The sequence below is a fragment of the Labrus mixtus genome, chromosome 4, assembly GCF_963584025.1.
Source record: "Labrus mixtus chromosome 4, fLabMix1.1, whole genome shotgun sequence".
NCBI classification, from domain to species: Eukaryota; Metazoa; Chordata; class Actinopteri; order Labriformes; family Labridae; genus Labrus; species Labrus mixtus.
Window position 1 is genome coordinate 29,395,016 of NC_083615.1, and position 13,607 is coordinate 29,408,622.

General features: G+C 38.2%; 1 protein-coding gene across 3 annotated transcripts in view; it reads left to right on the forward strand.

Moving 5' to 3' along the window:
* The window catches only part of kiaa1549la (KIAA1549-like a), a 59,755-nt gene that overhangs the window by 34,355 nt on the left and 11,793 nt on the right, over positions 1–13,607 (forward strand). For 2 of the 3 annotated variants that reach the window (XM_061036829.1, XM_061036828.1), the window contains exons 10-15: positions 339–510; positions 1,318–1,478; positions 5,763–5,798; positions 9,619–9,812; positions 11,849–11,991; positions 13,316–13,437. In XM_061036829.1, the coding sequence (XP_060892812.1) occupies positions 339–510; positions 1,318–1,478; positions 5,763–5,798; positions 9,619–9,812; positions 11,849–11,991; positions 13,316–13,437 (828 nt within the window). The remainder of the gene's footprint in view (positions 1–338; positions 511–1,317; positions 1,479–5,762; positions 5,799–9,618; positions 9,813–11,848; positions 11,992–13,315; positions 13,438–13,607) is intronic. The other variant, XM_061036830.1, reaches the window with a different exon arrangement.

Here is a 13,607-nt window from a genome sequence, read left to right on the forward strand (position 1 = left end):
TTTATCAGCACTGCTGTCAAAATGTAAAATAGTATATAAATAAATGTAAAACGTTAGAGATGTGGCTGACTAGGTAGCCGGATATCTTTGAGTAGGAATAAAGTATTTTTTACACGTTCTCCTGGCAGACATTTGAATAAACTATACAGTAAGTTTAGTATATAAGTCATTTTTTAGTTAATATGTGTTAATCTCATTTTGACAGCTTCAGAGCAGGCAGACCTTTGGCACCCACCCCAGGGGGACCTGCCCCCAGTTTGGGAACCACTGCTGTAGAGTGACAAAGGTTTTTGTATTAAATCTGATTTTAGATATTACATACTTTTTGACTTTTCCAGATGGTGAGCATGCGTAGAATGCCCGGTCCCAAGAACCCAGCTGAGATGACATACTATGTCCAGCTACACGGAGTACCAGTGACTGGATCCACTGCTGCCAAGACCCTGAGCAGTCTCGACTCCCAGACCATGGCTCTGACGCTGGGATACTTTGTACAAGTGCAGGCTGAACGTAGGTTTCATAACTTAATGCATAGTGTTGTGTGTTTTTTTTTAACAATAGAATGTGTAAAGGACACAGCAAGTCATGCACAAGATGCATCTTTATTTAAATGAATGGTTTTGAACGGTGTCCATGATAAATACTTTGACACAACTTTTAAAAGTAGCTTTTTTTAATCTCTCCAACTGAGCAAAACTGAGGATAATGATTGATGTGAAAGTGTGTAAAGACAAGAAAGAAGGTAGTGAAAATGTAAACTTTTCTGTACATATAATAAACATATGAAGGAGGACATAGGGACATGCATGACTTTATACTTAAATAAAGGAATCACAGTCACATTTCAGTTTTCAGTTTCTCAGGTTACTTCACACAATTCATTTTCTCTTTTTTAGAGATGAATTAAGATCCACGTAATGAGTGATATCCATTTTGTTGATTGCTGTTCTTATATTACAATAAGAATAAACTAGAACACAGTATCTTGACTTCTTATTTAAGCAAAAAAAAAAAGACAACCTTACTTCAAAAGTCCATTCAGAGTCTATGCTGCACAGGTGAATGACAACTATTCTCAAGGGATTATAAACAGTATATGTGTGTATGTGTGTGTGTGTTTATGTGTGTGTGTGTGCCGTCAACCTGGATTTCCATCCATCAAAAAAGCTTGGTGGCACATGGCTGATGCATTTGAGTCCACCAACTGCTATGTCAATCAATAGACACTTAGACTATTGGCTACAAACAGCTGCTTAACTATCCAGGTATGACTTCATGCATTATCTAATACAGATAAAACTATTTGTATATTTACAGCTGTGGTAAAGATTCCCCCAGGCAACCTGTGGATCATGGCTGTTCTGACACCCCTCTTCTTATTGCTGGTGGTGATCGGCATGGTGGCCTTCATTTTATGCAAGAGAAACAGGGTGATCTTCAAAACAGGCGCTTTCAGGACCTTCAAAACTCGCTCCAAGGTAAGACTGTCAAAAATAGTTCAGTTCTGTCCCATTCTTCTGCTTTGGTATACGCCATATTAGTTCCTTTTAATTTTCTTCTCCTGTAATGTTTTGTTTAAGATTCTAGCGATAAATGTTATTACATAGGTTTTTAAAAAATACATTCTTTTGTAGTAATAAAGTAAAAGAGAAAAGTTTCTTCTAATTGGTAGAATGTAAAAACATGAATTTATTTAAAATTACTTGCCTTTACTAAGTTGCATTAAGCATAAAAACTTTTTCACAATGTATTACCAGTTATGTCAGCTTTTTGAATTATTATGAATTAAAAAAAAATATTTAATAAGTTTTTGTTTTTATTTTAGATTAAGCAACATAAAATAGACAACACAGCAATACAAAAAAGTAATAATCAATTTAGACAGAATTAATAATAAGTAATTATAAGATCCTTATCTGGTAATTACATTATTATCTGTAATTACCAGATAAGGGATCCAATATAGATTGTTATTGGTGACTTCATTAAAGCTCTTCTGTAAAGAGGAGCTTGGGCCTGTTTGTGTTTCACCTGTGGAACTTCAAGGTAATTGGTTCCTAAAGATAAAGATGCCCAGCTTGGTTTATATTTTCAAAAACATGATTGTTGTATTTTGGACGCAGATCGATGTTGAATTCATAACTTAGCATGAGTTCATTAGGTAATGTGCAAAGTTCTCTTGGTTCCTTTTAAGAACTCTGGCAGCAGGGTTTTGAGTGAGATGCAGTTATTTGTTGGTCTTTCTGGGAAGACGAGACATGACGCCATTAAAGTCCATCCTCCTGGAAAGTATGATTCTCCAAGTCATGTCTAGACTCACTCTGTTCCAGGTACAGCTTTGGGATTTCTCTGATCACTGCCTGATTGATCTCATCCCGACCTACAGGTTGAAGGTAGAATCTGTGAAGCCTGAAATGTACAGAGAGTCAAAGCAGGAGCTACATGCCTGCTTTACCCTGATTAGAGTGTTTTTGAAGCTGCAGCCACAAACCTGAATAAACTCACTGACACTGTGACATCTTACATCAGCTTTTGTGAGGACATGTGTGTGTGCATGCCAGGACCTTCTGCACATACAACAACAACAACAAACCCTGATTCACTGAAAAACTGAGGAGGAGGCCTACAGGAGTGGGGACTGGGACCTGTACAAGCAGGCCATAAACAAGCTGACAGAGGAGCTACACTGAGAAGCTAAAACACAACCTTCTTGACTAACGACCCTACATCGACTTGGAGAGGCTTGCAGGACTTCAGCTACAACTACAGGAGACCCCACCCTGCTTGTAACAATGTCTGGCCAAAGACCAGGACAGCTTCTACTGCAGTTTTCACAGAAGACCTTGCTGAGGCCTTCCAGAAAATCTGTAGGCTCCAGGACCAGATGGTGTCTCCCTCCTGCCTGAGAGTCTGGGCTGAGTAGACACATCTTCTGGAGATGTATGAAGTGTCCTCCTGCTTCAAAAGCTTGACCATCATCGTGGTTTCTAAAAAGAGAGACAACCAGCCCGTCGCCATGATGTCTGTCTGTGGTCATGAAGACCTTTGAGAGACTGGTGTTGAGCCAACTGAAGGACATTACAGGACCCCTGCTGGACCCCCTACAGTTTGCCTACCGGGCAAACAGGTGGGTGTGTTCTCTCTCTACTGCTCTTCTCCCTTTACACAAATGACTGCACCTCAGAAGAACCTTCTGTGAAACTCCTGAAGTCTGCAGACCACACCACCGTCATCGGTCTCATCCAGGACGGGGACGAGTCTGCTTACAGACGGGAGGTGGACCAGCTGGCTCTCTGGTGCGGTCAGAACCATCTGGAGCTGAACCCTCTCAAGACTGTGGATATGACAGTGGACTTCAGGAGAAGCCCCCCCTCACTTCCCCCACCCTCACCATACTCAACAGCACAGTGTCTACTGTGGACTCTTTCAGGTTCCTGGGTTCCACAATGTCCCTGGACCTGAAGTGGCCCTCCCACATAGACACTATGAGGAATAAGGCCCAGCAGAGGATGTACTTCCTGCATCAGCTCAGGAAGTTCAACCTGCCCCAGGAGCTTGTGATCATGTTTTACACCGCCATCATCCAGTCTGTTCTCCATCACTTTTCCTTTGTTTATAGTTTAATATTTCATAGAGTACAGTCTGCCAACATTAAATTCTGTATATGTTTACATGTTTGAGCATACCTGGCAGTTAAGTTGATTCTGATTCTGACACTGGCTGCTATGATTCTCATTGTGGATCTCTGTATATACACAGATCTGTGTACAAATTTATGGATCTAATTACCCATTTATGGATTTATTTACACATTTGCAAATTGTTTTGCTTCCTTAAAAGCATTATACAGAAAGATGTAATCCCATTTGTATAGGCCTAACCCCTTAGTATTCTTGCAGCCGAAGGCCCAAGGTCATTGCTAATCATGCATTCAGCTGGACTAATCAGCTGTGAAGAAATGAGCGGGGCAAGGTGTACTGCCAGTTAACCCTTTGGCCCTTGCACAGCAGTGGTGTCCATTCTAACATCAATTGATAGAGGTAAAAAAAACAACTAGTCATTTCAAATGTGTAAAATTGCTTCCAGACGGTAAGCCTAATTTGTCCTCAAAAAGCAAATGTCATAACTCAGGTTTGTGCAAAAATATTCTTCCCCTCCACTGAGAATTAATTTCAATTGCTGCACTTAAATAACCTGTCTATAGGTCCTTTATGATATATACAACCAATAAGTATTACCTTCTCTCAGCTTTGACCTTCAGCAATATTCTGTCAATAACCTAGTAAGGGTTTTAATGACGAGTGTGTAGACAAACTTTAAATCAGCTGACGTTACACAGTAAGATGAGTACTCTCAATTAGTCCTTTACGTGATTACTAGGGTAACCGTACTCACACACTGGTGTATTCATTGTTTCAGGTTCAAATAATTCATCTCAATTAGCAGAATATGTATAAATTATGCTGAACTGAATATACAGTGAAAATGATAAACAGTACACAGATACTTTATAAAACTTGTGTTAATCAGTACTTCTCGTGATGAAACATACAACAGAAAACTCAAAGTACTTGGTCTTTTTTAGATTCTCTATTTTTTTTTAATTCCCCCCCCCCCAAAAAAATCCACGAAACCAGAATTTACATTTTTATCATCCCTTTACCTTTTCTAAAGATTATTTCCTTTTTAATATAGATTCTCCGGCCACGGCTTGAGCTTTATTCAACATACACACACGTGCACAGCAATCCAGATTACCAGTTGCCATAGTAACTCTCAAGGTAATTATAACTCCACAGAACAGTCTGCACCAGAGCCTTGACCAAGACAAAAATAATATGCCATGCAACATATATGGAATTAAACTTGCATATCATAGAAATACTAGTTGGATGCTTCACCACATACCCTTAAAGAACAAGGAGAAACCAGTGGAGACGGATAACAAGCAGTCTCACATCACAGCATTTGCTGGCCCTGTACTGATGAGCAGCACATAGCAGACTTTTTTTTAACAGTAAACAAATATATAATAAGAGAGTAGTCATACATAAGGAAATGAGAGTACTCAAATAATGTGAATTTCTAATCCAAAGATGAACCTTTATTTTTCCTACAACAGGGAAATCTTCATAGTTTAGAGCATCAAAGACCAGAGATAGACAAACGAGAGCATACAGTGCACAAATAATCAGTTTAAAGAGCAGAACATATCAGGATCAATCTATGGGACTGTTTTCATTTAACAACTGAAGGCAAAATCAATCTGCAGGTGTAATTGTTCATATTAACATAAAACAAATGTGTTTCCTTACTGTGTGTGCTTTTAGCCTTAATGTCCAATTCTTTCATTGTATGCTGTATGCATATACACACAGTATAAAACAAAACCTATATGTGAGTGCATGTAAGTTTATTAATGTTTATGTAAATGTAAGTATATACTTTCTTATAAGATTCAGATAACTCATATAAAGTGTGTTGTATCACCCTAGGGAACTTTTTCCCTTTATGTGCATCATCATGTTTTGTTGGTAAAAATACAGACTTGAAGTTATTTCTTTTGGATCAATTCAACAATAAAAAATTTCAGCCCTATTCTTTAAAACCTTCTCTGATTGTCTTGCTATTTCTTGCATACTTGTACTTTTTTTAAGTAGGCCTAATGTCATTCATTCCAGATTTTAGTTCTGGTCTCAGCTCAGTTCAGATATATGTTCTGTTTCTTAATCACTCCCTGCTTTGACTCTCTCCCTGTTTAGACCTCATATCGAAGGGAGGGCAGTTACCACCACCAGGTATTCACTTAAGACACTTGATGGGTGGACATTTGTAGACGCTGCTTTGTGTGCTGCTTTTGACTGACTTACTGTGTTGATAACTTTGTGTACAGCTCTCTTTCTGGCTGCATATTTGTGCTGCCTGTTGCTGTGGCTTAATATAATTGTGCTTGAGTCATTCCACCATTCTCATAAGATATGGAAATAATAAGAGGGGTGGCAATGAGAAGTGGGGAAACACTTAGTAGAAGTGTTTCTACTGTTGAATGATTTGTGTGAACGAGAGTCTCAAGCATGTACATCTAGTGTGTGTGTGTGTGTTTGTGATGTGATCTACTATCAGTCACCTTTCAGGACAAGCTAAAGCTGGTGATTAGTATTTTGGTTTATAAAAGGTCTGCATGTGTTTTTAAGAATAACAGAATGATGCTGCAGAGTCTTAATGCTGCAAGTCTGCTGTGCAGCTGTCTTTATTCTTTCTTGGCCTTGTATAGACATGCAAGCTTTAGATAGCTGTACTCAATGTTAAGGACACTAGAGGTGGAATCAGCAAGAGAAGAAAAAAACAAATGTTTATCTGTAGGTGTTAGGTGGTAGTAAAAGGTTATTTTAAGGACTCAAGGTTTTTTTCAGTTTTTGCTGCATCCTGCCTAAAACCCAGGAGAACATGATGCAGCATTATATGGCTTTGCACCAATGTCTACTGTGTAATGCAATGTCTTAATATGTTTCCTCTAATGTGCCCACTCTTTGAAATGTTTTTTGGATCAGCTCTGTGGTGCACTTCTGCCATTCACGCTGCAAAAGCTGAATTTTAATCAATACGGCCACATAATCTCTCATCCATCTGCTTTACCTCATAAGCAGCTGTTGGCTGTTACTCTGGACTCAGACAAGAACAATCACACAAGAGGAGAAGCTTCTGCCTGAAAGTGCAGGCAAGGAAAAAATAAGTGTGGATAATTTAAGTATAAAGCAATTATGTGCTTGCGGTCCCTCCAAATGACATTTTTAAGAAAGTGGTGGAATCCTTCAGTATGACTGTCTATCTCTTTCTGTTTATCACTGATTTAAATGGATGTGTATCCATCTGTGATAGACTGCTCACAGCTTTGTTCTATACCAAACGTCTGACTGCAACCAAAGTCTTCATTAAATTGAGCTGCTTGCACAAAATAAAAAATGTCCATTTGTTAAGTCAAGATGTGGTCACTGGACAGTTGGAGAAGAAGGATTCCAAAAGAGAATAAGAAATATGGAAATGGAAAAATATCAAAGTGGCTAAAGAAAAGTCAAATAAAAAGAGCTTCAACAAGTCAAATAAAGTATGTTAACTGTCAGTCAAATTGTTCAAGGTTAAAGCCTTTGGGAGCCATTCAGGAAAAAATCCATACAATCTTTATGCATGACATCCATTACCCACAAGCCACTGGATGACACATCTTTTACTGTCAATGTGCAGTGGGTGTTGGGTTGTCTCTCTCAGGTTAACAGCCCAGATAGCACATCTAATGTTTGCTTCTCAATAATAGACATAATGGATATTGATGGAATTCTGTGTTTTAAACTGCTTGTGCCCTTTTGCCCCTTGTTAGCTATTGTCAACACATGCACACACACACTCTCTCTCTCGCTCTCTCTCTCTCTCCCTCTCTCTCTCTCTCTCGCTCTCTCTCTTTCTCTCTCTTTCTCTCCCTCTCTCTCGCTCTCTCTCTTTCTCTTTCTCTCCCTCTCTCTCGCTCCCTCTATCTCTCTCTCTCTCGCTCTCTCTCTTTCTCTCTCTCTCTCTCTCTCTCCCTCTCTCTCTCGCTCTCTCTCTTTCTCTCTCTTTCTCTCCCTCTCTCTCGCTCCCTCTATCTCTCTCTCTCTTGCTCTCTCTCTTTCTCTCTCTCTCTCTCTCTCGCTCCCTCTCTCTCTCTCTCTATCTCTATCTCTCTCTCCCTCTCTCTCGCTCTCTCTCTCTCTCACACACACACACACACACACCTCAGTAAAACTCCCCCTTAACATTGTGAACAGCATGAGGCGGAAGGCAAAGCTTGCACTCTAAAAACATCTCTGTGCATATTTAAATCCATATATTTGTGCCGTGGTAAAAGAACCTCTCCCTGTGCATGTGTTCTTTATGTATCAATTTCATAACACTCAGTCACAGCCTCATCCACGTGTGATGGAGCTAGCTGATGGCCCAGCTGTGTGTAGGACTAAATGAATGAATTATTAACAAGGCCGTCAGCTGAATGCCCACACTGCATAACCTCACATGCACTCAGAGTTTAGCATGCATCAACAAATACATTAGGCGGCCTATTTTAGAGCCGCTCAAAATAGAATTCAGGGTTTCATCACTTTTTTTGTGTTATGTAAAGCTTTTTTTTCTCCATTTCTTTCACTACTTATCATTTCTGCAGATTGAATTTAGTTATACAAAACTGTCAAGTATTGAATGCTTAAAACCAAAACCCTTGACTGTAAAGCACTATTTTCATTATTGCAGCTAAAAGACACTTACATTATATAAAGAGAGGAAGTCTAACTTATCACCATTATCTGAATTTAAAACATATTCAGGGGACACACTCTCTGAAATCTGATCAGCTGTTCTAAATGCAACACTTTTTATAATACTGCTGTTGATCAGAAAAGATTGAAAATAGACTTAAATCACATGGACTTTCAGTCTTAACAGTAACAGTGGTGCTTAATAAGATCAATAACATCTGAAAAGTTGGTGAGGGTTTCAGGTCCTCACATACTGTGTGTGCTGAGCATCTCAGGCAGGGTTCACATGCTGATGATGTATTGCAAAAACACGACATAATAAAAGGCTCACCTATTTTAACTGTGAGCTGAGAGTAGTTCTCTGCAACCATAAACTCTAAAATTGATAATTGGATAGACAGTTTGACAAAATATCAGGAACACTACAACTTTACTACAATGTCTATGTCATGGAAATGCAAATAGTTCAGCATTTTAATACATAAAACTTCCCGTATTCATCCATATGTTTTATTTTTCTCTGAACTTCATAAGAATGAAATGTATGATGTAAGAATATCAAACATTAATTGTTCTACTGCTTTTAAGAAAAAATACCTCTAATGCCAAGAGAGTGTTTGCTGCAGCAGCTTAGCAGTAGCCCTCCGGATGACACCATCCTGTTTGAACAATAACACCATACATACGTTTTAACCATTTGTATTGATAATGGAATAAAAAATAATGTTTTACCACGATTTTAGTAAATATGTGCACATCAACCTCAGAGCAGACCAAAGTCTCATGCCCCCCTGAGATCTTTAGTTGACTGTGCCCCTCTGGCTCCTTATAGCCAACATTTTCTTTGGAGCAAATGTAAAAAAGATTATTTTCAAAATGTTTTGGGATCTATCATTCAGACTGTGCATCTGTCTGCTGTCCTGTGTTATGAGGCTCAAATTCATTTTAAGATTTCCTTCCATTTTGAGACTCTTATTGCCCACACTTTATTAAAGTATTTTTTGATCATTATTGTTGGTTATGAGTCACACTGAACTGTAGTGTTTCACTTAACTACAGACTGTGATGTGTAGAAAAACATGCATCCTGTGTTTAGTACCTCTAAAACGGATTCATATTGTTTTTTTGAGTACCTCAATCCAACAGGCTAACGGGAAACGACACAGTCTTTAGGAACAACAGATTACACTTTTGTCACTTGGTTTGAGAAAAATAATATCTGAGGCGCCTTTTTAGCCAATTAGACATGAGTATGTTTACAACCTGCAATAGCTGTGTCCTTGTTGAAATCAACAGCTTTATGAGCCCTGGTGTGTTTTCTTGTTTTCTTTGACAGCCGGTCCAGGGCTTTGACTACGCCAAGAAGCACATGTGTCGAACAGGTGATGATACCATCTCTGTTACCAAGGACACTCTGGTGCTCGGGCTGCCGGTACGAGATGCTGCACTCTCATTATCTTTGGATAAGAAGGTCCACCAGGATGGGACCGCCAGCAAAAGGCCTCCATCTGCTGACATACAAAAAGGAGGGTAAGACGTTTTAGAAGACTTGGACTTACTTCTTTGTTTTGGGGGTTTACAAGAAAACATTCTTATTTTTGTGTTTTGCCTTCATAAAGCAGTTATGTAAACATCTGACTATCAAACTGACATAAACAAATCTTAGATATGAGTTATAAACACTCAATACCTTGAATAATATCACCTTAAACATACAGATTTAATCCTTTATTCGTTTAAAAATAACAATGAATGTGGCAGTGAATTAAAATAAACAGCTTGAAACCAAAACGTGTTCACCTGATTTTGGGTAGGAAGCGATGAACAATACCAACTTGCATTTTGTAAGAATAACCTGTGACTCAATTAAAAACATTTTCCAGAAGAACAGCCAGTGAGCTTGCAGAACATTTGGGGTTTACAGTTTTTTCATGGATGTTTAACAAACCATCAGTATTATTTTGTTGTCACGGATGTAAATCGTAAACTAGTCTGGCCACTAAAATCCTCCTTATATCCTATTACTGTGTTAAAATAATAAGCTCACTGGACATACTGTGTCATCACCTGGCTCAGGTATTTTACAAAGAGAAAGCCACACACACATGATGGAGTGGACATTTATTTTATTCAACTGCAGTAGTCAAAGGTGTGTGTGATATTTACTGTAAGGCTGAGGCGGTTGAGACTGTGAGACAGTGTGAATCTCTGACAGGCCCCACTAAGCTGAGCAGGCACAAGTCAAACATCCACATGCCAACAAGTAGCAAAAGCACGACAGGACTGAGAGACTAACAAAAACCTTGTAAGATCGGCAGGCTGAGTCGGAGTTGAATACTTGTACATGGGAATCACATAGTTCTTGAGCAGCTGTTTCAACTATCCAGCGATTAAACTCCGAGCTTATTGAAAGGTCCAGACATCAGTGTTTATTTGTACATCGCTATGTTGAGCCAGAGTAAACCAAACAGTAAGCAGTGCAGACTCTACAGCTGACATGATCTGAACATAAGTCAAGTGTAAACTAGAAGCTGTTCAGAGTCAGTAAACATAGGAATTTACTTGTTTGCATGCAAATTTGGATGAAGCCAATTTGAAGGCTTTTAGAAATGTCTATTTTATTAGCAGTTAGGCCAATACACAGAGGCTGTTTCTCATGGTTATTCAGCTTAACTTCTCTAAAGTTAATCTTAGAGGGCTCAATCTGCTACATGAAGAGTGTACCAGTGCATTTGTCTATTTTTCACTGATGAATCAGAATTAGGTTTATTGCCAAGTAGGTTTACACATACAAGAAGTATGTTTATGTTTGAATGTTACATTTATAATATAAATGTTACATTTAAAAATATAATTTTTCATTTAAATATATAATTTTTCATTTAAAAATATAAATGTTACATTTATAAAAATATAAATATTACATTTATAAAAATATAAATTTTACATTTAATAATATATAAATGTTACATTTAAAAATATATAAATGTCAAAGAAAGCCAAGGCCAGATGAAAATAAACAGCGTGTTCTTGAGATTTTAAATATATTTTACGAAATGTTTGACATCAGAGACTGTAGATGCAAACACACAATTTTAAGGATTCATGATACTGTAGATCTGCAGGGCAATTTAACCATCCTCACCCACTTAAGATGTCATGGAGATGTTTCTTCATAATGTCCAAAATAACTGTAATAATAATATGTATGAGAATCCTTTGAGATTTACATAGAGTGTTTTAATACATTACGGCTTACCTGTCAAGATATTTAAATATATTGCCATTGAGGTGGATCAAACATTTTTTTACAAAAACATCACTAAGAAATTGCTGAAATAAAATACAGAAAAGGAAAAAAACAAAAACCTTAATCTAGAGGTTTATACGACTAGAAGTTGTGTAAAAACAACCAGCATCAAGGCTTTTTCCAACATGTGGACCATAGGACTTTTATTTTTAATTTATACAGTGTGTATATATATTTATACATGTGTATAAAATAGACTAACAAATCATTTCCTTCCCTCTCTTGCCCCTGGATATTGTTGCCATGGATACAACAGACGGTTGCCAAGTGACGAGGATGGTTCAGTGTCGAGCAAGGGCTCTGGGAAGCTGAACACCAGTAAGAACTCCTCAGCCCGAAGACCAGCAAACAGCAGCAGCAAGAATGGCAAGGAGGAGCTGCACAAGAGGAGCACAAACGGTGAGGAGGTGCAGGCGGATTCTGAGGAGCAGAGAAAGAGTGAAAAAGATGATAGATTACAAGAGATATGGTAAATGGGTGACTTGAGCTTGTATTGCACTTTTCTAGTCTTCTGACTACTCAAAGCACCTACCCATTCACACACTGATCTTAAATCATTGCATATATCATAACTTTTTGTGAGAAGCATTGCATCATAGGCTGACTTACTCAGTCTTCCCCAAATATCTGTTTTTTTTGTTCAGTAACGGCAAGAAATGAAGCCACAGGGTTGCACCCATTATGTAGTGACAGTGCAAAGATTTAATCCCAGATCTTATGACTGTTGAAGCAATACAGTCTGTCATATTAACTCAGTCAGGCAGTGGGCACCTGCCATGTCATAGACACAGTAATACAGAGTACCTTATATAATGCAAGAAGCAGATGGCATGTCATACAGTTGATGTTCCCTGATCAAAGATTTTAATTTAGCAATTGGGAATCAGACAGGTAATCTAAGAAATCCAAGAGGCAACATTTGAGAACTGTTATAATTTATGTTTGCATGAAAATATTGCAAGAACAGTGTATTTGTGAAAACAAGAAGACGCACCAGGAAGTAAGCATAAAAGCAAAGTTTTCCCTGTTGCATATACTTAAATGTATTTCTCCAAACCTACTGTCCAGACACATTCCTCTCTGGAAATAAATCCTATACTAATCAACTTTTATCACTAGCAAACAGCTATGCCAGCTATCACTAAGCTAAATGTAGTATTATTATTATTATTTATACACAACAACAACACTCTGCTAATAGCTCATGTCTTAAAAATAATTGCAAAAAGCTACTTAACATGTCTAATATTTTGGGGAGCATTCTTTATATTTTAGGATAATAGGAAACGTATCTTGTTACCTATTATGCTCTTTTAAGGATTAAACAAACGTGATTTAAAGTGTGAATGAGCTTCACAGGTTTCCACTTCGGAGAGAGCAAGGCTAGCTTTTGTCAAATTTGCAGTTTTCATGCTAAGCCAAAGTACCTTGATCATGTACAGTGATTAGAGTGGAACGAGTTGTTCAATTTGAATCTTAGCTTGAAAGCATGTTTCCCAATATTCTCTTTTCAATATGGGACAGTATAAAAACCATGACATGCATGAATCTTAACCTGAATGCATTTTAACAGAGGGTGAGATGCTATGCCCCAATTGAATCTTTGGAAAATTGGTGAATAAAAATGGAATTGACAGAATTTGTGATGATTTCTGTTAGAATTGTTGCAGTTTACTACAATGACGTTCTCTGTCTGACCTGTTTGTCTTCTTTGTCTTAGCAGATCCGTATGAGGATCATTCAGGCTCTCTGCGTCTCATCACAATTAAACCCATGACAGCTCAGCCAACCTACTCTTACCCCTCTGCATCCCACAGCCAAGACTCTGTTGTCCTCAATGGAGAGGTGAATCTGCACAAAAACACTGCAAACACACACTACAAACACACACACTTCTGAAGCTTTATTTCACTGAGCTGTGAGGTGAGTCGGCGGTATATTTTGTGACAGCACAAACGCTTAAGCAGCCTACTGTTGAGGCTTTATGACAGTGCCTCTAGGGATAGATGTATGGG